Below are 24,966 nucleotides of genomic sequence, written 5' to 3' on the forward strand. Positions count from 1 at the left end.
CCGGGCTAGGTCTACTTCTCTAACCCTCCGGCTGGTCCCGACATGGGCTTTCATGCCTCGATGCTGTCCAGCTACTCTCCCCCTAATTTGCACATCCTGTCTCCTCCCACTCAACTCCCCGAACTTTCCTCCACTTCTACCGCTAGTTTTTCAGCTAGATTGGTCCAGCTCACTACCACGGGGCTGCCAGGGACGTCTGGGATCCCTAAATCGCGTCTATTCCAAAATGCCTTGAGGCCCCTCCTATAAAGAGGCTTGGAGGCCAGGACAGACGTGGGCGTGTCCCAGGGGCGATGCCTGCGGTCCGGGGCGGGGCGAAGTTTGACTGGGGGCGGGATTTAATTTCGGGGCGTGGCGAGGCAATGGGACGGGCCCAGAGGGTTGGGTGTTGCAGGTGCCTCCTCCTCCGCCTCTCCGGATCCCCGGCCGCGCCAGGCACTGTGCGGGTAGCCGTGGGAGCGCCTTTGTGCCTGCCTGGGGTGAGGCTGCGACGGCCCCTTGTACGCCCTGGTCCATTGTCTTCCCGGCTGGGGCTGGCGACAGGGTCCCGCACGTGCCACCGCGGCGGCTGCAGTGCCGGGCCGGGTGGGCGCCCGCATCCCAGGCGCGCCGTGGGAGATGAAGCTCCCGAAGCCGTGGTGGGCGGGCGGCGGCCTCCTGAACCTCACGCTGCTGCTGAGCTTAGCTAGGCTCCCCGTGGACCTGGACCTCGGCCTGCCGCCACCGGCCGCCGCACTTTGGGAAGAGCTGCTCCCACTCTGTCCCACCCGCCCCGCCTCGTCTTCTAGCCCCTTCTCGGCCCCGGGAGGCTGGGGACACTCCCCTCAGCTGCTTGCCAAGGGCCGGCTACTGCGCGAAGTGCGCGCGCTCGGCGTCCCCTTCATCCCCCGCACCCGCGTGGACGCGTGGCTAGTGCACAGCGTGGCGACCGGGGACGCAGACGGGGCCCACGGGCTGCTCGGCACCGCCGCCTCGTCCGCCGTGGGAGACGGCGGCCAGGCGGCACCCACGGGCGCCGGGGACTCCCGAGAGGCTCACAGCAGCCCTCTGGCTGCGGAGGAGGAGAAGGCGGCGGAACCGACGGCGCAGGTGCGGGACACAGGCGGACGCGGGAGCCAGGTAACCTAAAGGGACGCGAGCAAGTGGCACGTCTACCCAGGGCTGGAAGGACTGGCCCCGAGCTCTAGGGTCGCCACAGCTAGGCAAGGCCACACCCGCGCTCTCCTTCGTATCCTAGGTAGTTGTAGGTTGCGGGACAAGTCTGCCCCGCCTCTTTTTGAATGAAGAAGGTGAGTGCTGGGATTTGATTTTGAGGAAAGTGGATGAAATCGATTTGCGTGCGGAGAACGCCTTTCTTGTGTTTGATGGCCGTGGAAGGTAGTTTGGTAATGGGGAAGCGAGAGGGGATGGTGCTGTTTGGTGCACAGTCTTTAACCAGTACCCCGAGTGCATTAAGACGCCTTGATGGGGAACCTGTGCGGGACTAGAGGGTCTGGAGGAGGCCTCCGCCTCTGAGGAGATGCGCATCTCTCTGAAGAACCACGCACCAAGCCAAGGCAGCGCCCTCGCCCTGAATTTAACCTGACTGTAGCCCGTTTGTGGTTGTGCTTGTGGGATAAGGAGCCACAGTGTTTAATGCAGTTGGTCCCTCTGATCTAATCATCCACCCCCTCACTTAAGAATCCTCCCTAATGGAACGTGTGAAATCCCTTATTAACATACACAAAACACGTCTTCTTTCCTGGGACACGCAAGTTCCCTTTGGTTGCCGGTGCTCCCCTTTAGCTGAACTTAAAAAGAAAAAAAGAAAAAAGAAAAAGCAAAACAATTCTCCCAAGATCTATGGACCAAAACTGGAAAGACTTCTGCATCTAGAGAGCTGCCTCCCCGAGCTTCCTTTCAGGCCCAGAGCTCGACGTCACTGATCTGAATCCACAAGTGTTCATAGGATGTTTCTGTGAAGCGCCGTCTTATGCAAAATGGGAATTGGGACTAAACTGGTTTGTTTGCGGCTCTTCAGAATCACCCTGTTTGTGTAGGCAGTTGCCTGACGGGCTCCTCCGCCCTTTCTTGGAGGGGTCATTGCGTGAGGTGCTGGTGATTCACTGTTCTGCTGATCTGATCCCTTCCTCCTCCCGGAGATGGGAACAAATGGGGTGGGGGTTGGTGCTGCTGTTGGTTTAGAACGAACAGGAAGCCACTCCCTATTCCACTCCACAGATCTGAACTCCAAGCAGGGTGGGGGGGAAGGATGTCACCTGAGGAGGGCCACCTGCTGCCCCTATACCTTTTCTGGTCCTGCCAAGTGTGGGTTTGAAATCCTAGGCAGATTCTGTACACAGTGGTACCACACCTCTCTCGGCCGAATGTCCTGTGGCTTGCTAAGTGTACAAGCCTTTGAAGAGAAGGGAGGTGTTTCTCTCCGAGAACTTCTTCCTACCATTACCTGGCTGATAAACTATATAGACTGGTGGGCTGGTTTTCGAGGCAGACCTGATGGCCTGGGAACTGAAACACAGGTTATCTAGAAACTCATGCAAGGTAAGAAAACTGGCAAGCGATGGGGGAGGTGACCTCTGAATCAAGGTGTCAGGCTCTTCTCATCTTTCCCTCACCCCTCTGTGTCAGCCGCTGGTCCTCACATGGAGGACCTGGAGTCCCTGTTCCTTAGAAGAGACAATAAAGCCATTGTGGTCCATCTCCTCCGCTCTCCCACCAACCCCCCCCCCAACACTTCTCTGGGCAGGGCCTTCTCTGGCTGCGCTGGCATGTGCACCTGCCGGACAATGGTAGCCGAGGGGATTTGGTTCTGTTCAATCAGGCAGTGACCAGCTGTTGAGGACTCGAGATGTAGGAGCCAGCGCGCTGATGTGGTGATGCCATTTACATGTCCAATTTGTACTTAAAGAAAAGAAACCCAGGTCAGGGCACTTGGCTAAATCTATACATTAGTTAATGCCAGAAGTGGGCTGAGAGCCCGAGTCTTCTGTCTCCCAGGCCGGTATGTAAATTAAGTTCTGTGGGCTGTACTCAGGTCCTCTCCATAAGAATACATCTGGGATGAGATGAATCAGGCCCTGACTCAGCCTGTCTCTGGGCCGCAAGACAGCTGCTTTCTGGTGCTGGATTTGTTTATTTGTTATCTGTTTGATTGTTTTTTTTGTGATGGTGGCGGTGGCGGTGGCGGTGGCGGTGGCGGTGGCGGCGGCGGCGGTTTTGTGATAGAGTGTCACGTATCCCAGGTTGGTCTTGAACTTGCTCTGTAGCCAAGGGTGACTTGAACTCTTGAGGTTTTCCCTCCCGCCTCTAGTGATGAGATTCCAGGCCTGAGCCACCACAACTAGCTTTATTGAGTATTGTTGACCAGGCTGCCCTTGAACACTTAGTCCTCTTGTCCTAGCCTCTCAAGTGCTGGGATTACATGTGTGTGTGTGTTCACCATGCCTGGCTTGGATTGTTTTTTGAAAAGTAGGTTCTTGTTTGTGCTTGCCAAGAAGACCCAGGTTTGGGTCCTAGCACTGACATGGTGGCTATCAACCATCTATGACTCCGGTTTCAGAGGATCTGATGCCCTCTTCCGACCTCTGCAGGCACTGCATGTACACAGTGCTCACAGCTGCATTCAAGCAAAACATCCAAACACATCCGGTAAAAATAAATAATTATTTTTAAAAAAAACATAGTAAAATAAAAAGCAGGTTGTGCCTTCATAATGAAGACTATGACTCTGGGTAATATAGGCTAGAGAAATAATGTCAGTCTGTGCAATTACTTAGACCTTAGCAGTTCCTCTCAAGGGTTATCTGAATCACTCCAAGCCCCCATGTCTCAATAAAAGTGAAGAGTGAAGTTTCCCTGGAGCATTGGGCCAACTAACAGGGACAGCTAGGATGAAGTGTCACCCAACCGATGACAGCTAGCCAGCACTGTGCCTGGACTACATTTGTTCCTTTCCCCTTCGTTTGAAATCTGTACCTGTCCCCACTTATTGTTCTCCCTTGGACTTGTCTGTCTCTGTGTCCAGCTTGCCTATTAGGGACTGAATGTGTAGGATTGGTAGGAATGTAGGTGGAGAACTAGATGATAGATAATTCCAGTGACTTACATATGAGTTGTAGAAGATTCTGGTTTTAGAGTATCATTTCTCACAACTTCTATGCATATGCAGAATCATTTTAGAATTGGAGATTTTCAGAGTATCAAAAACAAAGTCTTGCTTTGATTTCCCTTCTTAGAGGGGCTAATAATTCTGAAAACAGACTCTGGAATTCCCCCGAGCTGATAGCTCCCTTTTATAACCATGGCCATTCACTTACAACTGATGAAGCCCGTCCCATGCTTGGCTCAGGGAAGTGTGGGCTTCTCAAGAAGTAAAGTTGTGGGGGCTGGAGAGATGGCTCAGGGGTTAAGAGCACTGACTGCCCTTCCAAGGACCCGGGTTCTATTCTCTGCTACTCCAGTTCCAAGTGACGCCCTCATCTTGCCTCTGACACTGCATGCATTTGCTTCCCTTACAGAGGACCCAGGTTTGGGTCCTAGCACTCACATCGTGGCTATCAACCATTTATAGCTCCAGTTCCAGAGGCTCTGACATCCTCTTCTGGCCTCTGCATGTACAGGGTGTGTAGACATATGTGCAGGCAAAACACCCATACACATAAAAGAGAATAATTTTAAAAAAAAATCTAAGATAACAGTTTTGTGGAGTTGAATATATGTCAGCGTTTCAAAGAACTGTCGGAAACTTGAGTTGGCTGTGGTCATCTGTGTCACCTGTCATGTCCCAGAACCCCTCTGCTGTGTGAGCAACCCTACCAAGCACCCTGGCTTACACAGGAGAGGTCCCTTCAGTCATGGAATCACATAGAGACCATATTTAATCCGCAGAATGAAGGGGAGAGAAAGACCATGCCTGATTATTGAAGTAAATTTGATTTCTATTTCAAAATCAATAGTAACTCCTATGCCTCCACAATTGGTCCGAGATGGGAAGGTCAGAGGTCACACTTCACTAAGCCGCGGTACAGGCATAGTCTTCTTTCGTGGCAGTGTGACCTCACAGTAGAGTTTTCATTTTGCTATTAGTGGGTGTTGTAGAGGTCTACTTTGGCTCCTTAAATGGGAAAGGTGCACAATTCCAGCATGAGGGGAGTCAAGGGAGTTAGAGGCAGGCGGATCTCTGTGAGTTCAAAGCCAGCCTGGTCTACAGAGCGAGTTCCAGAAAAGCCAGGGGTACACAGAGAAACCCTGTCTCAAAAAACAAAAGAAAAAAAGGAGGAGGAGGAGGAGGAGGAGGAGAAGAAGAAGAGAAGAAGAAACTGAGTCGGTTTGTGGCAGGACTTGGTATGTCCTGCTGAGGATGGGGTTTGCTGGCTTGATGTGCAGTCCTGAGACCCTTAATTCAAACCATTGTCATGATTACGGTTTGTTTGTTTGTTTGTTTTTGGTGGGCTACAGAAGAAAAACGTATCTGTTCAGGTATTCCCTCCTTTCCATCCCCCTGCCTCTTAGCTCACATGGTAGGATTCCCGTATACAGGGCCCAGGGTTTGGGGCGGGCCAGTCCAGGGGTCAAGGTGCTAGCTAGCACTGTGCCAGGCCAACTAGGTTGTCACCAGCGCCTGTGTGATGATGACATCTACTGCGCACACTTCACCCTCTCTGAACCTTGGGCTCTCTTCTCTACAGAGAAGGGGGTGCTAACAGGGCTGTTGGGGAGGGTAAATGAGAAGGGGCGTTTGTGTGCTGTGGTCCTTCTTCTTAGCAGGATCAGCCACTGTTAATTGTCCTGGCAGGGCTCCAGAGTCCCCTGCCCTCTGCTTTATTCTGCTGCAGATGATGCTTCCGTTCTAGCACCTCCACCCGCCCCTCATTACCTTCCAGTTCCATATTTTGCCATTCCAGGCTCCCCACGTGTGGCCACGGTGACACCGACCTTGCTGAACTATTAGCCTGCTGATAAATTGCCTGTGACCTACTTCCCAGTCCAGACCTGCTTCCTTTCCTTTCCTTTCCCCAGACAACTCAGGATCACTTTTGCCTCGCTTATCTTTGCCCGGAATACCAGCCTTTCTCCACCTGGCTCAGCTGTCACCCATCCACAAGGCATCTCCTCCCCCCTTGAGCCGGCCCTGCGCCCTGGAGCCGTTCTAGCACCCTCCTGATCTGGAGTGTGGCTGCTGAGGTTCACCTTCAGTTTGCCCAAGGCCTGGAGCAGAGGTTGGTGCAGCTTGTCGCATCTGCAGAGTCACTAGGGACTGCCTAGACTGATAGAGCAAGTTAGTGGTGACCTTGTCTGGAACAGAGCTGTTCCTAAGCACCGAGTAAACCACACCTCCCACCCACTTGGAAACTTCAAAGGGAAAAACAATCTTCTCCCATTCAGGGCAGCCTTGTGAGGGAATGGCGCCTCAGACACAGCTGTGAGGGATTTGTGAAAACTCATACATCTCCGAGCAGCTGGAGGTGGCGGAGGCATGCGCCCCGGTTGATTTGGTTGAGTAGCAGGTGGTGGCTGGCAGAATGTGGCCATGCCTTGGGAGGCCTCCAGGGACTGGAACTGGGTTCCCGTCTTACCAGCCGGGCTTTGCTGGGAAAATGGAATGAACAGGGTCTGAATGAATAAACACACACTCGGACAAATCAAGGATTTGGCCAACACAGCTGTAGGAACTGGCAAATCCGGACAGTAGGACAGCGGGATGCCCTGGCAGCTCACCAGAGGCTGGGACGCTGCAGGCTCGTGCTGGATTTCTCCTCCCAGGAGCCTCAGGGTTGCTCCTGAAGTCCTTCAACTGACTGGATGTAGCTGCTCCATTACTGAAGATACTTAACATCAGCTGGTATAACCAGGTCCATAGATTCCTCCAGAACAAATAGCCTGTTCAGTTGAGTCCACGGACACTGGATGCCTTGACAGACACTCTGGCTCCACCTCCTCCTGGGAGCTCTGCAGACCTGGCTTTCCAAATTGATGAGAAGAGAATATTAATGTCCTTTTTTCGGAGCAGTCTTGTGAGGAGTAAGTGGCCTGTTAAAGGCTCTGCTTGGCTCCTGTATGTTGACAGATGCCATGAGCTCCATGTCAAAGCCCCAGGAAACCTGTCTCTCCAGGAGATTGCTGAAGATGGTCTGACCATACAGAATCTACTTCAGCATGGAAGGACTTCTTCCGTCCCTACTGGGGACTCCTACTGTGTGAATTGGGCTGTCAATGCTGAGATCAGACTGGTGGAATGTGACTGCCAACTTTAGATAGCCAAGGAGCTGTTGTTACACAAGAGGCCAACCCCCAGGGGCAGACAGGAGAGAGGTGTTTTCAAATTGAAACCCAATTTCCCAAACTCCTTTGGTGATTCCAGGTAACATTTTCTCTGGATGAGAGTGGAATGGACTGGGGGATGAGGAGCTAACTTGCAAATAAATAAATAGCAACGATGAGGGGCCAGTAAGATGGCTTTTCAGAGGAAAGGCTCCTGCCTGAGTTCAATTGCTGGGATCCACATGTTGAAAGGAGAGCACTGATCCCTACAAGTTGTCCCGTGATCTCCGCACGTACTCACACACACACACACACACACACAAATAACTCATAAGTGTATGTGGAGCAGGAGAGAACTTTCTTAAGTATCTCATGTCATGGTTGGGATACAAGTTACACATGTGCTTCCATTTGACACAGTGAATAGCTGGGTGTTTGCATCTACACCGATGTCAGTTCTAGCCCCAAAACTGTGAAGAAAGAGTAATCAATGGTTGGGGGTGTAGCTCCAGTTGGTAGAGGGCACGCCTAGGATGCAGGAAGCCCTTCGTTCAGCACCAGCACCAAAGGTGCCGCCCGCCTATCACCCCTGCACCCAGGAAGTGATCTCAGCTAGGAGGATCGGGAGTTTAAGGCCAGCATGGGCTACATGAGAGCTGGCATTTGGAGGAGCAGTTGGGCTACCTAAATAAACAGACAATAAAGAAATACCCCTGGCCGGGCATTGGTGGCGCAAGCCTTTAATCCCAGCACTTGGGAGGCAGAGGCAGGCGGATCTCTGTGAGTTCGAGGCCAGCCTGCCTGGGCTACCAAGTGAGTTCCAGGAAAGACACAAAGCTACATAGAGAAACTCTGTCTTGAAAAACCAAAAAAAAAGAAAAAGAAACACCCCCCCACACCCACACACACACACATACACACCTCTCACCTCCCTAAACACTCCCAATACACTTCAGCCTGCAGAAAGGCTGCCCGAGGAGCAACTGCTCCATTGAAAAGGATCCTGGGGATTGGGGCTTGCATCCTTGTGTTTTGAATTGTTAAGGCTTCTATTTGAAAGTTGGCCTGTTTGTTTGGTTTTGTTGTTTTGATGTTGTTTTTGTTTGTTTGTTTGTTTGTTTGTTTTTGTGCTTCTCCTGGTAGTTGGCCACACTGAATATGAGTCGCCTGTGTCTTAGCTGTGTTTGCTGTTGTCTCGCTGGCACACTGCCTCCTCCAAGGGCCTTCAGAAGTGGATTTGCATGCCTCGAATTTTACTACTAAAACTTTCTAACATATGTTACAAGCGGAGAAAATGGAGCCTGGGGAAACAAACCTCTTTCCCACCATCCACCTTCACCTTGTCTGTTCAGAGGGTCCTGACTGTCTGTAGCTCCTGCCTATACCAGCTCAGCAAGGGTGAGCTTCAGGGACACATACATGATCTAGATGGTCATTAAGAATCAGTACTGCCAGGCGATGATGATGATGATGATGATGATGATGATGATGATGATGATGAACGCCTTTAATCCCAGCACTCAGGAGGCAGAGGCAGGCAGATCTCTGAGTTTGAGACCAGCCTGGTCTATAGAGAGAGTTCCAAGACAGCCAGAGCTTCATAGAGAAATCCTGTCTGGAGGAGGGCGGGGAGAGAAAAAGAAAAGAAGAAAAGAAAGAAGGAAGGAATCAGCCCTGGGCTTCTAGCTGGCTATGGAATGAAAATGCCCACCACCAAATGTAAATCCTGTCACTCACTACAGTGTGACAGAAGGTTGGTTGTCTAGCTTCCGTGCCTCAGTTTCCTTCCCTGTGAAAGGAATGTTGACAGTACATACCTTGCCAGAATGCAGAGCAGCTTGAATGAGGTAATGGCCGCACAGCCTACAGTGAGAGCTCGGTGGACATGAGCTGTAATTATTGTAAACTGCTATTAAAATCCACCCAGGCCAAGCAGGACACAGGCTGTCTTTATCTGGCTCCTTGGTTCTCTCTAGGCTGGGTGACTCCGGGTTGCCTGCAGCCTAGAGACAGGCCTCAGGATTCTCAGCTCCCTCTGATGTCATCCCACTCATAGTGCTCTGTTCTTTGTCTTTGAAGGTTCACCCAACCCTAAAAGTCAAAGCAGGTCTCTTCACTCCTCCCCCAGGTGAGAAAAAGGAAGGGCCGGTTAGGCCAGCTGCAACTGCTCACAAAGGGAATGGGGGAGGGGGGGTAAGCGCTCCACCCCTCCCTCCGAATCCAGTACAGTGGTACTGGTCCAAGCTGCCAGCAGACGGGTCTTCAGAGAGTTTACAAGAGGAAAGGAAGGAAAGGAGGGAGGGAAGGAAGCAAAGAAGGGAGAGAGAACTCCCAAAGACAAGCCCAGCTTCCCCTCACACTTCTCTTCACTGATAAAGAAAACCTTCCCTCCCAGGCTGCTCCTTTCCTGGGTGACAGAGGTAAACAGGCCACATGATGTTATTAGGGAAGAAAAGGCCCAAATAAGATGGGCCAAATGCCATAAGAGAAAATCATGACGTTTTGGGGACAGTCTGGTCCGAAGGTCCGAGCCGAGGTTCTGGTGGTTCCTTACAGAATGAGAGTGAGATATGGCGTGGGCAGTTCTGCAAACACCAGCGCTCTGAGAATCACATAAAGTGCTCTCCCCACACACATGGGACCTTTCTTTTTTTATTTATTTATTTTTTTTAGTGGAGTTCCAGCCCACTAGGGTAAATCTCATCTACACACAAATAAAAGTAACTTAGTGGCAGATTTAACTTGCCTGTGCCTTAAGAGCATGGGCCACAGACCTCAGGCATGGAGAAGACATCCCTGTGCCTCAGCTGCAAGCCAGCAAGTTGAGAGAAGCTGGGAAGGAGGGAACAGGTCATAACGCTGCCCATGAGGGAGGGTATCGCTTTCTCTTGGAATGCCAGCTGAGGTGTTGGCCGCTGTTCGCAAGATACACAAGGCTCCCAGGTCAGAAGCTGAAGAAAGGAGTGATTCGTGTGTCTTGAAATATATGAAAGGACATTTCCCCAACTATTTAAAATTCGAATTCCATAATATCCCCTCATTTTAGAGTTAGGAAAACTGAGGGTCAGAGAGGTTAGCAAGTGGTCCAAGGTTCCAGAGCTGCTGGCCCCGGGTAGATCCTTTCAGTTAGCTTGGAGCTGAACTTCCCAGTACCAGGCCACTTTGGGCTTTGCAAGCTGTACAGATTATATTATGGAGGCAGCGGGCTCTTTTGACTGTAAATACAAACGCTGTAACGGTGAAGCCTCTCGCCATCTCTGCCTCCTCCCGCAGGCCCAGAGGCAGAACTAGCGAGCCCAAGTTGGGTTGTCTGGGAAGCAGACCCTGAGACCAAGTTGAACGTGCAGGACAGAAAGGGCACACAGAAGCCGTATACATCAGAACCAGTCCTCACTGCCCCACTGTGGCCTGGCCTCTTCCCTCCTCAACCTTTTCAGCCATAGGATGTGGGTGCCTGGGAAGGCATGACCTGACCACAAGGGAGGGAGAGAGATCTCTCGGCAGGGTGCCTCGGGTCTCTAGCAGCTGTCACTAGTCTTTCCTTGTGGGGGATGACGACATCTTCATGTGTGTCCCACAAACCTAGGGTGCTCCCTCCTCTCTTCATCACGGCTTGGGATCCCTTTTCCTCTTAGCTCCCTAACAGGCTGTCTGTCAGGGAGGAGCTGAGGGAATACACAAGGATCTTCGGAGAGGATGCCTGTTAAACACCTCCCCAGTGTGAGAGGAAGCATTCACTCCTAGTCCGGTGGACAGCATCAGTAAAGGTGTTTCTGCCTGCCTTCCAGATCTTACGTAGCTGTTGGGTGTTCTGGCATGCACTTGGGAGCTAAAGGCAAAAGGATCTTGATCTCAAGTCTTGCTTAGGCTACATAGTGAGATCAGTGAGTTTTATTTATACAGGTGTTTTTCTGTTTTTTTTTTTATCTCTTTTTTAAAGATTTGCTCTATTTTTTTTTACTTCACGTGTACAAAAGAGTGTTTTGCCTGTATGTATGTATGTATGTATGTATGTATGTATGTATGTATGTGCAACATGTGTGTGCCTGATGCCCTCAGAGGCTAGAAAAGAGTATTGGGTCCCCTAGAACTGGAGTTACAGATGGTTGTGAGCCACCATGTGGGGGCTGGAAATCCAGCCTTGGCCGTCTGTAAGAGCAGCAGATGCTCTTAGCTGCTGAGGAATCTCCCCAGCCCCTTGGTTTTGTTGTAGGGTTTTGTTTCTCCTTTTTGCTACTGGTGGTTTTGACAGTAGTTCTCAGAATGTGCTGCAGGCTGGCCAGGAATTTGTGGCAATCCTCCTGCCTCTGCCCTCGCTTATCTCATCTTCAGAACACAAAGTATTGTCTTGATCCATGTCTCTATTCCTTCCCGTCACCGAATCTTGAAAGGACGGCCTGTCCACTGGTGTAGTTATTAGCTGACACTTCTCATTTACTCTTCACAAAGGCCATTTGGCTTCTACCCTAAAAGAATATTGAAGGCCACCGACCTATTAGCAGTTCCCATGGGTACTTTCGGCTCAAACCACCGTGAAGCATCATTGTAGAAGACACGCTCCTGGGCCAACCCTTTGCCAAAGTCATTTTGCCATATAGAGATTTTTAGGGTGAGTCTTTGTTTCTTTTCCTTGTCTTTGTTTTTGTTTTGTTTATTTTGTTTGTTTGTTTTCCAGACAGGGTTTCTCTGTGTAGCCCTGGCTGTCCTGGAACTTGTTTTATAGACCATGCTGGCTAGGTCTATAAATTTGCCTTCTGAATGCTGGGATTAAAGGCATGCACTACTACCACCCAGCTAAACTTAGGGTATTTCTTTACCCCAAATTTTAATACAAATGTAAATAATAAAAATAAGTATAATTTCAAACTTTAAAAAAAATGCAAGAGCTGGGTGTGATGGTACATTCCTTTAATCCCAGCACTCAGAAGGCAGAATCAGGTGGATCTCTGTGAGTTCCAGGCCAACTTGGTCTACAGAGCGAGTTCTGGGCCTGTCAGACATATACATAGTGAGACCCTGTATCAAAAAAAGGGGTGGTAATAAGATGGTGGTAGAGAGATGCCTCAGTGGTTAGAGCACAGGCTGCTCTTCCAGAGGACCTGGGTTCAATTTCCAGCTCCCACATGGCAGCTCACAACTAGTCCCAAGGTATCCAATGCCCTCTTCTGGCCTCTGTGGGCACTGAACACACATGGTGCACAGACATACATGCACGTAAAACACAACTACACATGAAATAAAAATCTCAAAATTTTAAGCAAGAATATTAAATAATGTCCTTTACCCAGATTTTAATTTTCCCATTTGACTTTATATAAATAACTATCTGTATGTATAAATACATAACTCTTTTTTTGTTATGACATATGTAAAGAGTGAATCAAAGCCATTGCTTCACTTAATATTGGATACATTTGTGTGTTTCCTAGGAGTGATGGTTTATTTTTGTTTGCTTGTCTGTACTCAATTTCCAGAGTAAGGAAATGTATTATGAACCTAGATCATTGTCTTATCTGTCTGTATTCGGACTCTGTCCCCATTAGCATCTAACCAGCCACACACTGTCTGTCACCTCTATTCTGGAATAATTTTTGACAGAAAAACCATAGTAAGTATTGTTTCCTTCATAACAGGGTACATGGCGACCCTCTCGAGATTATAATGATAGACTTGGCCATTTCTTAAGATGGTGTCTGCCAGGCTTCTTCTGGAGTGTTATTTTTTGTAATTAACAAGCAATCTACAGAATGACAGTCTGAGACGCTTTAAATGTCTTTTCATTATATTTAGCATCACCATGTTTTCAGTTGTAATCTACCGTGAGATTCCACACACACACACACACACACACACACACACACACACACTCATTTGGTCGTTTTATACTTGAGTGGATTTGCCCTTTTGTTTGCTCCTTATTCAGTGAGTTGGGATCCACCATCACGATAGGGTCCCCCACATGCACTTTTATGGGGTGGAGATGGAGGTTAAGACAGGATGTCGCTATGTAGCCTTGGCTAGCTTAGAGCTTGGTATGTAGACCACGTTTGGCCTTGAACTCACGGGAGGCTGGCCTCAGTCTCCCAAGTGCCGGGGTTAAAGGTGTGTTGTCCCCTCCATGTGTGAGTGCATTGACTGCATGTGAGTCTATACTGTGTTCGTGTAGAGCCCTCCGAGGCCAGAAGAGGGTGTTGGATCCCCTGAGGGTTACAGATGGTTGTGAGTCCCCATGTGGATGTTAAGAATGGAACCCAGGTCCCCTGGAAGTGTACAGTCAGTGCTCTTCACCGTGGCACCCACTCTCTAGCCCCAGTTTTAGCCAACTGTGGCCTCTTGCAGTGCTCTTCTGGTCATACAGAATTTTTGTAACTTAAGTTCTTCCCTGAGCTTTCCAGAGAGTCATACATTTGTCACCAGCCCGTCACTCTCTAGCCACCCCCACCCCCCAACACACACAGCCTTCCCAGACTCCTGTTCATCTAATAAGTTTCCTTACGGGCTTGACCTAGCCTGTATGTGCTGTGCATGATGTCATAAGCATGGCCTTCTGTTTGCATATTTGTGTGAGTGTTCTTGTATATTGAATTACCTCATACATTACAGATTTTATAGGCTCTGTCCAACCACAGCGGGTTTACAAACAAAATCAGCTTTGTTGAGACTCCAGTATTAAGGGTTAACAAAAGAAGCCTTGCAATAAAATAAATGAGGATCAGTAGCACCCCACACACACTCCCCACACCCCTCAACACCTACCCCCCCACCCCCCCACCCCTCACCCCCCACCCCCTCACCCCCTCACACCCGTACTTCCCAATTTGGAGAAATCAGCACTATGATTGTTTGTTTTTTGGTTTTTTGTTTGTTTGTTTGTTTGTTTGTTTTGTTTTGTTTTTTTGAGACAGGGTTTCTCTGTGTAGTTTTGGTGCCTGTCCTGAATCTTGCTCTGTAGACCAGGCTGGCCTTAAAATCACAGAGATCTGCCTGGCTCTGCCTCCCCAGTGCTCGGATTAAAGGCCTCGCCACCACCACCTGGTTGCACTATGATTCTGTAATTGCAGGAAGGAACAATCTAGAAGGATTCCTGCTGAAGTCTAAGAATTGTTGTGCCTAAGATTTGACTTCAATAGATATTTGCTGAGGGGCAATAAATGACAGGCTTTGGAGCAGGTAGAAGATACAGAGTCCCTGCCTTCAAGAAACTACTGTTTTGTGCTGGGCTTGGTGATGCACACCTTTAATCCCAGCACTGGGGAGGTAGAGGCAGGTGGATCTCTGTTGAGTTCAAGGCCAGTCTGTTCTACATAGTGAGTTCCAGGATAGCCAGGGCTATGTAGAGAAGACACCCTTGTCTCCAATGAATGAATGAATGAATGAATGAAAATAACATAAGTAAAAAAAGAAGAAAAAGAAACTACCATTTGGGGATCTGGGGAGACAACTCAGAGAGTAAGAGTGCTTGTCCTGCAAACATGAACACCTCAATTTAAATTCCCATGTAAAAATTTGGGCACAGCCACTGGGCACCTAGCACCCCAGTGCTGTGGGGAGCAGAGACAGAGAGAGCGGAATTCTGGGGATGAATGGCTGCTAGCCTGGTTCCAGGTCCAGTGAGGGAATAAAGCAGAGAGGGATATGGAGCAAGACACCCAACGCCTTCCTCTGGCTTCTGCGTACATTTGCATGGGTGCACATGTGTACGCAGAGAGAGAAAAACTACCATTTTAGCGGACAGACAACAAACAAATAAATATAGCTGGTGCTAAATGATACAGAAAAAAAATTAAGTATTGGCGTTAGAGGTGCTTTTAAAAATATACAGAGGGGCTGGAGAGCTAACTCAGTGGCTAAGAGCACTGCCTGAGCTTCCAGACAACCCAGGGGATTCCCACCTCCCACATGCAGGCTTACCACTGTCTGTAACTTCCAGCCCCAGGGCATCCAACACCCTCTACAGACTTCCATGAACACCAGGCACACATGAGGTGCGCAGACATACATGCAGGCAAAACACCCGTACACTTAAAAAATAGAAAACAAATCTTTACTATATTAGAGAGAGAGAGAGCTAAGAAAAGAAATGGGATGATAATACTTGGAGAGAGTGAATTTGAGGACACAGCCTTAGGATGGTGCTCCGTTTTAGAGATCTGAGGATCAAGAATGAGCAACTTAGGAGGCCGGGCAGTGGTGGCACACACCTTTAATCCCAGCACTCAGAAGGCAGAGCCAGGCGGATCTCTGTGAGTTCGAGGCCAGCCTGGGCTACAAGAGTGAGATCCAGGACAGGCACCAAAACTACACAGAGAAACCCCTGTCTCTAACACCCCCCCCCCCCGCCACCAAAAAAAAACCCCTAGAAGTCTCTGGTGACTTAGAAGAAAGGCGGGGTGCTGGGGTGCCAGAAGGAAGCAGTGGTAACTAAGTCAGAATTTTCTGATGGGGTCAGATATAAGGATTTAAGCCTTTAGATGTGGGAGACCTTGGCAAACTGTTTCTGTAGTGCTGGGAACAGAAATCCTCGTTGGAATGGATTGGAGAGAGAACACACTGAGTGCAGATCGCTCTTGGAGAATTTTCCCATAAAGGTGGGCAGAATAATGGGATGGAATCTATGGAGGGATATGGGCCCAAGGGAATGATTCTGTAGCTAGGAGGCACCAGGCCACAGAAGGGAAGAAAGCAGTGGGAAACACGCCTGAACATCAGCATCCTGAGAAGCATGCCCATGACCGCCCTGGGAGAACAAGACACCTCCGTGTCTGGAGGGAAAGCGGAATATCACATGGTTCAGTCAAGAAAACCATGTGGGCCTCTGGGACTCTGGTTTTCTGTCCTGCCCCACATCCCCACACCCCGTTCCTAGCATTTGTAGATGTTTGTTTGGTTGACATTTACATTTTTCAAAGATTTCTGTGTGTTGGAGGGGAGCTGGACCCTTGAGTTAAACCTGTTAACATCATGCTCCTATAAACCAGAAAACCATCCTGGAGTGGTGGCAGGTACCTGTAATCCCAGTACTCTGCAGGTTAAAACATGAGTCACGAGGTCAAAACTGGATTAGGCTACACAAAGAGATCTTGTCTTTCAAAAGGAAAGGGGGGATGGGGGGATGGGACAGGCTCATGTCTGTAATCCCAGTGCTGAGGGTCAAGGCTGAAGACAGAAGATTGCAGCAAGAGTAAGGCCAGCCGGCGGTGGTGGTGCACGCCTTTAATCCCAGCACTGGGGAGGCAGAGCCAGGTGGATCTCTGTGAGTTCAAGGCTAGCCTGGTCTACAGAGTGAGATCCAGGACAGGCACCAAAACTACACAGAGAAACCCTGTCTCAGAAACAACAAACAAAACCAAAAGAAGAAGAAGAAGAAGAGGAGGAGGAGGAGGAGGAGGAGGAGGAAGGCCAGCCTAAGTCTCAGAGTGAGACCTTGGTTTCACAAAGAAAAAGAAACAGAAAACATGTTTGGGTGATGTTACAGTTCAGCGAAATATACCCAGCCTTTCAGTGTTGTGATTGAAAGTGTCCGTAGATAGTGCCTGCTCCACGGTAACAGTTGACTGCTTTTGAAGAATCCTCTCACTAGTTAAAAACTTTCCTAGATGAAGTAAATTCACAGCAGGAAGGAGTCTTCTGGGTAAATAAGTGAAATTGAAATATCTAAGCCAAAAATAAAAACAGAGTTTTTCTGATTGTAAAAAGGAATACACGTTTGGTCTACAAAGTAAATCGAACCCTTTCCCAACCTGTCCTCACTGCATGTGCCTTTCAGACAGAACACGGCATATAATTTTAAAAATACTGCTTCCCGGATTTTTCTACATACATTACTACATTTGATAAGTATTCACTTCCAACTTATGTCTTTGATCTGTTTTCAACTGAGAACTAAATAAAAACTACAGATTAGACTGTCCTGGGTCCAGAAGAAGGGCAGGGTGTGAGGCTGACCTTTGTTTTAGGATCAAATGTTCCTCTGATAGTGAAATGATGAAGTGCCAGCCTCAGCCGATGACAAGTGTGGCTTTTAAAGAGTTTTCCTATTTGTGAATGATGGTTTTCTGCTTAGCAGAACTTTGGGTGTTTTTTACAGGAGAATGATATACTAAAAGAAAAGTGCGAAGCTGTGGGCCACAGTTCCCAGCATGAGGAAGGTGAGGAAGAGGCGTCCGCCCACGTGAAATTGCTACAGCCGGGTAGGAAAGATGAAAACACAATGTCAGATGCACCTGACTGGGAACCAGAGACCATCCCAGAGTCCAGGAATGAGGTGAGTGTGGCAGAAGATTCCAGGCTTGCTATTTGCCTTTCGTGAAGACTGTGTTGTTAATGAATTCTGTGTGTATGTCTTCAGCAAATCTGGTGTAAGAAAATAACATTTAAAAGTGTGTCTGAGTGTGTGCGCGGGCGCGCACATTGTACTTACAATTAGCCCATAGACTAATTTTGATTTCCTCTGGTTAAAAACAAAACTTACTAGTAGTTCTTTTATTTGTTTTTGCCAAGACAAGGGATAAAAGACAGCTGATAGCCAGGCAGTGGAGGCTTATACCTTTAATCCAGCACTCTGAAGACAGAGACAGGCAAAAATCTTTGAGTTCAAGGCCAGTCTGGTCTACAGACCATTCCAGGACAACCAAGGCTACACAGAGAGATCCTGTCTTGAAAAACAAAAGAGCTAACATCCAGGTTAGACTGTGAAGGTCTGGGATACCAAACAAAGGACCAACCTTACAAACATTTCCCTCAATTTCCACTAAAGCTCAAACCCAAGTCTTCAGTCTGCCAGTGGGTTGGGCCAAACCACTGGTACCCAATAGCCCATTTCATACCCTGGCCTCACTTAGGGCTAGGTCCAGGCTCCTGGAGGACATCTCTCTGTACTTCTCTTGGCTGAACAGGGTGAACTCTAGGAACCAGGTTGAAGAAATGGGTTCTTTCTGTAGTCAGTGCTTCCTCTGGTTTCATGTGGGCCATACTCTGGTTTTGACTTAGATCCAGATGGTTCTAGCCACAAGTTTGGCACATAGGTGCTCCAGAGATGACCTGGAGGTTCACAGACACACATGACACTTTTATCTGCAAAGCACCAATGCTCTGATGGTTGACTTCACCATGACCAGGTCTAGTACCTATCTCTCAGGGAGGTGGAACCTGGGGCTCAAGTCTTGAAAATCCTTAGAGGATGGAGAGTACATGTCCTGGCCCATAGCCAGCCCTCATCACCATGTAACATTACATCAAGAACCTGACTTTGTGGAGTACTTGATATAAAAACCACAGTCCTCTTCTTAAAGAGAATAAGAGAGTTTATTCTGGAGTCATTTTGAGTGACCATGGCCCAGGAGATTTAGGTTACCCCAAATTCCATGTTCAAACATGGAAGCAGTTTCATGAAGTGTATATAGAGACAGGTCTGAAATACATTGGTGGGTCCATCAGGAAGCAGGTGCAGTGAGATAAGGGCAGCTTTCCTATAGGCCCACCAAGATGCGATGTGAGTTTTTTTGGGTTGGTGGAAGCAAGTGGTCTGCTAATTTAATAGATCTCAAAAGCTTTTTATCCATTAGTCACAGAGTGTTAGTTCTGACACAGGTGGGCAAGAATGGCTCTTCTGTTGGACTAGAACTAGCCCAAGATAAGGTAACTAGTTCATGGACCCGCATCATTGCAGTCTCTCCAGTGCTACAGTTCTAACCAGCCAACCAGTCTCTGCAGACACAGCTTCTTGCAGGAGTTTTTGTTCAGTGAAATCAGGATTGTTCTCTTCCCCTACTTCTACTCTTGCCTCTCTTCCAGGCTGCTCCAGTGATAGGAACTCATTCTTATACCATGGGTGAGACCTAGGCCAGGGTCATGGCTTCTAGAGATTCAGATTAAGAAATCCCTCTGGTTGGCTGGGAATACAGGCCAGTGGTAGAATGATTGCCTAGCACAAGGCCCTAGTTCAATCCTCAGCACTGTCAGGAGTAGAAACTAAACACTCTCAGGTCATGGTAGTGTAGCAGTTGTTGAGGTGTTAGGGGCAGTGTTTTCTCTTACTGGTGGCATAAAACTGTTAGATGTTTATGAGCAACTGTTTCGTATTTATAGGCATTTTCATGTTTGGTTCTTTGAGAACACATACCTCCAAAGCTAGGGCACTTGGCTTTTGCCCCCAGATGGTCCTTTTAAGATTTCGGAATATTCAGTAGAATGTCCTTCCCTTTCCAGATGGTCTTCTAAACCACTAAATGGCTGTCCAACCATATGGCTCGGACACCTGCTAATTGCAGGGAACATTTAACCATTTGGAAATGGCCTCCCTAGAGCCTCTTTTGCCTGTATTTTAATGAACACTCTACCTTTGCTCCCTAACCTCTCCAGCTGCAACCATCAGCTTAGAGCTTCACTCTAAAGCTTGAGAAGCCATGGTACAGGCCTATAACTCCAGTGACAAGGCCAGCCTGGGTAACTTGGCAAGACCCCATCTCAAAATACAAAGAGACTTCAGTCCACTATCCCTAGTGTCCCAGTTACCCAAAGAAAAGGCTGTTCCCAGTGCTCTTTCACTTACCATACAATGCTCTATTGCCTCATACTATTGGTTACTAGTTCCCCTTGCATGATGGCACCAGTTCTTATTCCTTCATTGGTTTTCCCAGGAAAGAAACTTTTTGAATTACTTGTAGTAACTAAATCACAGACATGGTAGACTCATTACATACTGAGATAAAGTAGGGAGCTATAATGTAAAACAAACGGCAGTTCGGACCAAATTTTGCTGAAACATACTAAACACCCAAAGCAGGGCAGATGTGTGTAATTGATATGAAGACCATCAATTCTCACTTAAGAAAAATAAAGCTTGAAATACTTCGTTTTAAAAGATAGCTCTATTAAGTGTCTCCTCTCCGCATTTTTTAAATTCTCAATCTAAAATGAGATTACAAGATTAGGAAAAGTTATGTTAAAAATCGAGCTTCCCAGCTGGGGCATGGTGATGGTGCATGCCTTTAATCCCAGCACTCAGGAGGTCGAGGCATGAGTTCCAAACCAGCCCATAAGCTCCTCTTTAAAAAAAAAAGGGGGGGGGGGCTGGGAATTGTCATTTTCTAACGGTGTACATTTTCTGTTGATATATAGAGCCACGTACATTGGTCCAATCCATCTTTCTCTCTGGATTTATTTCAACTGCTTTCATCACAGCCTGAACACTCCCTGGAGGTAAAAGGAATCTTACTTGAATTAAAAAAAAAAAAAAAAAAAAAAAAAAACGAACTTAAGCTGGGCAACGGTGGCACACGCCTTTAATCCCAGCACTGGGGAGGCAGAGCCAGGTAGATCTCTGAGTTTGAGGCCAGCCTGGTCTACAGAGCAAGATCCAGGGAAACCCTGTCTCAGACCTGTGTGAATTAGCAATGCTTCTACTTGGATGACATAGCAATTTGCCAAGTACATTAAATATAAAGGCTTTTCAAAGAAACAATCACTTTGGAGAATGTAATCACACACCATTTTGTGAGATTTAGACCACTCATACTAGTTAACTTTGTTTTCCTCACAGCATTTACGAATCTTTCCTTGCCAGATTGCTCATGAGCTTCTCCTTGAACCCTCACAATGTAGATTTTGGCTCCAAAAGCATTAATAGCTGCAAGTTACAAGGCTTAATGATAATCAGCTTAATTCTCTGATTATTCAATAGACCCCTTTTCCCCAGGTACAACAGCATATTCTGATTTGAGATCACATATTGTATCCCAAGTAAGTTATTCATAGTCAATAGTATATCCATAGTAGTACATAGAAATTAAAGCAATGTGATAATAATGGTTGAACTCCTTTTGAAATAAGTGTTGTTCTTCAGGGCATCTTGCTGGAAGACATTCCACCTTTTCTAAGCAATGTCAATGGAAGCCTGAATTCCTCAGCACATAACATAAATTTGAGCCATGCAATAAGCCATGACGTCAATCTTCATGAAGCCATGCTGTTGCATCCCAACAACACATTTAGAAGAGATCCAGCAGCAAAGACTTCACAGGCACAAGAACCATTTCTACAGTTAAATTCTCATACCAATTCTGAGCAAGCCATCCCCGCAATGTCTCTTCCACCTGTTGACAATCAAGTGAGGAATCTAACAAGCCAAGATCTCCTGTATGACCTCGATTCAAACATATTTGATGGAATAAACCTAATGTCATTGGCCACAGGTTTCAGTCCACTGGAAGTTTCTCATCTTTTTGAAGACTCTGATTCTGGGCTCCCAATAAATTCAAGTCACAACAGCACCTCTATCACTAAGTCTAGTTCTTCTCACTGTATGTACGATGGCGCTATAGGTTATAGTAGTGACCTTCAGTGTCTCTGTCATGATTTAGGTGCTGTAGGAGGCTGCTACCCAGAACCCCATAAACATTACCACATGGATCATAGGACTGTGTCTGGCCTTCATCAGGATCTTGAATGTCAGCAAGTATTTCATGACCACACTTACCACTTACAGCCAGGGGTACCAGAGCCCACATTTGAATCTGGGAAGTCACAGGAAATCACTGGTTGCCTCAACGACCCAGATAGAAACTTGAGTCGTGATGAACAGCGTGCTAAAGCTCTGCATATTCCCTTTTCAGTAGAAGAAATTGTCCGCATGCCTGTTGACTCTTTCAACAGCATGTTAAGCAGGCACTACCTGACAGACTTACAAGTTTCTCTCATCCGTGACATCAGACGAAGAGGAAAAAATAAAGTTGCTGCTCAGAACTGTCGTAAACGTAAACTAGACATCATTTTAAATCTAGAAGATGATATTTGTAACTTGCAAACAAAGAAGGAAGCCCTCAAGAGTGAGTTGGCTCAATGTAACAAAGCTATTGACATAATGAAACAGAAGCTGCACAACCTCTACCATGATGTTTTCAGTATCCTAAGAGATGACCAAGGTAGGCCAGTGAATCCAAACCACTATGCACTTCAGTACAGCCATGATGGAACTGTTTTGATTGTACCCAAAGAACTGGTCACATCAGGCCACAAAAAGGAAATCCCAAAGGGAAAGAGAGGAAGGAAAAACTGAACAAGACTCCAGTGACACACATCAAACTATTTTAAGATTTTTGAAACTACTGCTACTTGAATCATTCAGTTAAGGATACATGTTAAAAGTTTGTACTGATAAATGTTTAAGACTCAAAGTTATGCTTCTGTGAAGTTGGGAGAATCCACACATTTTCATGAACCACTTCTGCACTAAATTTCATAAATACACGTTCATGTAATCTCCAAGAACTTTTAAAACCACCTTTTAGTAACTTGGTCACTTGGAAAAAGTTTTAAGATGCTTACAAAAATGGAAGTTAGCCTTTAGTGTCTTCTGAAGGTGTTTTTCAATATTTAACTTGTAAAAGTGTGAAAATAAATTTTATATTTGAATTTATAAAAATTTTATTTCAACAAGTCAAATTAAATTTGCCTTATCTGTACATCTTCCCCCCCCAAAAAAAATCCACTCTAACCCTTATAGTTTGTTAACCATATTGTTAACATTAAGATTCAGAGCAAAGTATCCCAACTTTCAGAAAGCAGTCACAGCCCTATATCCAGAAGCAATGCAAATACCTGTATCGAGAAATATGGCAGCAGGCACTTGTCTATGATGACCTCGCAACCTAAAATATTCTGAACTTTCAGGTATTGAGCTTAAACAACCATCTTAATCAGATGTTTAAAAAATGAAACAGTAACCAATTATCTTTGAAATTAAAATGAGTCATAACAGTTCAGATTATAACAAAGTGCAACCTGTCAAATTCTGATACATTTTTAATGCTGTACTGACATACCCCAGTTCCAAGGAAACAATACATTGCCCAGCAGTGAGCCATTGCAGTGAGTCAACCATTTCTCCTTTCTTAATGTCAAAAAATGCAATCCATAACATGTGGTAGTAAATCACGCTGAATGTGAGACGTGTGAACCAATGCTTCATATATTCACATCAGGCATATAAACCACTTACAAAGGACCTGAAAGTGTTAGAATAAGGATCCTCCTAGCATGACAGCAAAGTAAAAATCAATAGCACCAGTCAAAAGTAGGGATGGAATGGGTAAGTGTGTTTACCGGCTGTTCTTCTGAAGGACCCAGCTGGATCCCTAACATGCAGTTAACTATAGTTCTAGGTGACCCATTGCTCTACACATATAGTAGACATAATATAGACAAACATGCATAAACCAATGATTTTGTATTTAAAGTAAAACTTCCAACACACCTTGTTAAATTTTCCAGTAGCTCCTGGGGGTGACCAGGCAACCAGCTACTACTATGACCAGAGATAAAATTGTCTACACATTTATGAGACCATTTGGAAATCTGCCCTCTTTACAGGATAGGTTCAGCCTTGACCTCCAAATTTAATTGATCGTGCCCAGTATTAAGGAAAAGTGAGGATAACATGGTACTTTCATTGCCCACCAAATTCCACACTATGGATCCAAACTATAGCTCCTGCCTAAGTGTGCTAAATCTTGACCAGACTTAGAAGCCATGTTTTGTGAACTTAGATGTTTTCCAAGTTTGTCCCTTTGTAACACACACTGGACCAATCCTACCTGCCACATGTGGAGAGACCAAACATACCCAAGATTCCTTCTGAATTTGTTAAGTTTTCATGATTAAAGTCCTGTTCCCAATGAAAGGGCTCAGCATGTGAAGGCCCTTTCCCAGAGCCCAGGGACCTTTGGTGGCCAGAATGCTAAATGAACCGACTGGTTCAAGTTGCCCTTATACTGCCTACAAATTTTTTAAATTTTAACTATTAATAAAGTTCTATAGTAAGAGCTGTTCCACAGGACCCAAATTGAGTTCCCAGTGGCACAAATATGACCGATTCCCAGATCCAAGGTATCCAAAAGCTATGTGTACAACACGCAGAACACTTCCAGTGATCCCTCCAGTATGACCAGCCATTTTTTAAGGGCCACACACATAGTAAACACGTATATACTAGGCTTAGTCCCATATCTTCCAGGACCCGCCACTACCATTGATTTTCCCTTTTGGGGCATTGCCTTTACTGTTTTTATAACTTGTTTTTCTTACAGCTGTGTAATACAAATTTTACTTTGAAGTCCAAGTTAAAAAAAAAAGATTTCTCAAACCCTGGATTTTTTGAGGGTATGAGGTAGGGGGAGCTGCGTGGTGAGCTCAAGGGCAGATTGTTCATAAATGTGCTAGTTCACAAGGTCCAAGAGCTCACTTACTAACCTTTGACTTACCTATATTGCATCATTATCAAATAGTGTTAAATTAACTGTTTACTCTGGTTATTAGAACTCAGCAAGTCATTAAGTTTAAACCACAAGACTTGAATTTAACCAACCAAGTGTAAACTAGAACTCATATTTGGCAGGACTCTTTTGGTGCTTTATATATATTAACATCAAACACTTAATCTGGTTAAAACCCATGGCTTCAAAATGCAACCATTAACGTTCAATACAGATAGCTGTAGCAATGAAGTTTATCATAGCAATGTATAATCCATTATGAGTATTAGGGACAGCAATATGCCCAATTAGTGCTTTTCTCATTTGTCTATTAATATTAAAATTATGAATGTGTAGCTTTGTGCAAAACTAATTTAAAATTTAAGGGGGTGGCGATCTTGTAGACAACTGGTGTCGACTGAACAAGATTCACACTTGTGTGTAAGCATTACACCAC

The 24,966-nt window shown here is 46.6% G+C and overlaps 1 protein-coding gene across 1 annotated transcript; it reads left to right on the forward strand.

Annotated features, from left to right (window-relative positions):
* Positions 1-435: 435 nt before the first annotated feature.
* On the forward strand, positions 436-24,389 carry Nfe2l3 (nuclear factor, erythroid 2 like 3). The gene is made up of 4 exons (XM_028864155.2): positions 436-1,119; positions 17,348-17,524; positions 20,380-20,460; positions 21,104-24,389. Exons 1-4 carry the CDS (start codon positions 619-621, stop codon positions 22,313-22,315), a joined length of 1,971 nt encoding a protein of 656 aa, XP_028719988.1. The 5' UTR covers positions 436-618; the 3' UTR covers positions 22,316-24,389.
* Positions 24,390-24,966: the final 577 nt, after the last annotated feature.

This window comes from Peromyscus leucopus, chromosome 3 (genome assembly GCF_004664715.2).
Source record: "Peromyscus leucopus breed LL Stock chromosome 3, UCI_PerLeu_2.1, whole genome shotgun sequence".
Lineage (NCBI taxonomy): Eukaryota > Metazoa > Chordata > Mammalia > Rodentia > Cricetidae > Peromyscus > Peromyscus leucopus.

Excerpts from the sequence above, each read along its gene's own strand:
- Nfe2l3 (XM_028864155.2), top strand. The coding sequence starts at position 619 with ATGAAGCTCCCGAAGCCGTGGTGGGCGGGCGGCGGCCTCCTGAACCTC. Across the intron at positions 17,525-20,379 it reads TCCCAGAGTCCAGGAATGAG|AGCCACGTACATTGGTCCAA; the intron begins GTGAGTGTGGCA and ends GTTGATATATAG. Across the intron at positions 20,461-21,103 it reads AGCCTGAACACTCCCTGGAG|GGCATCTTGCTGGAAGACAT; the intron begins GTAAAAGGAATC and ends GTTGTTCTTCAG.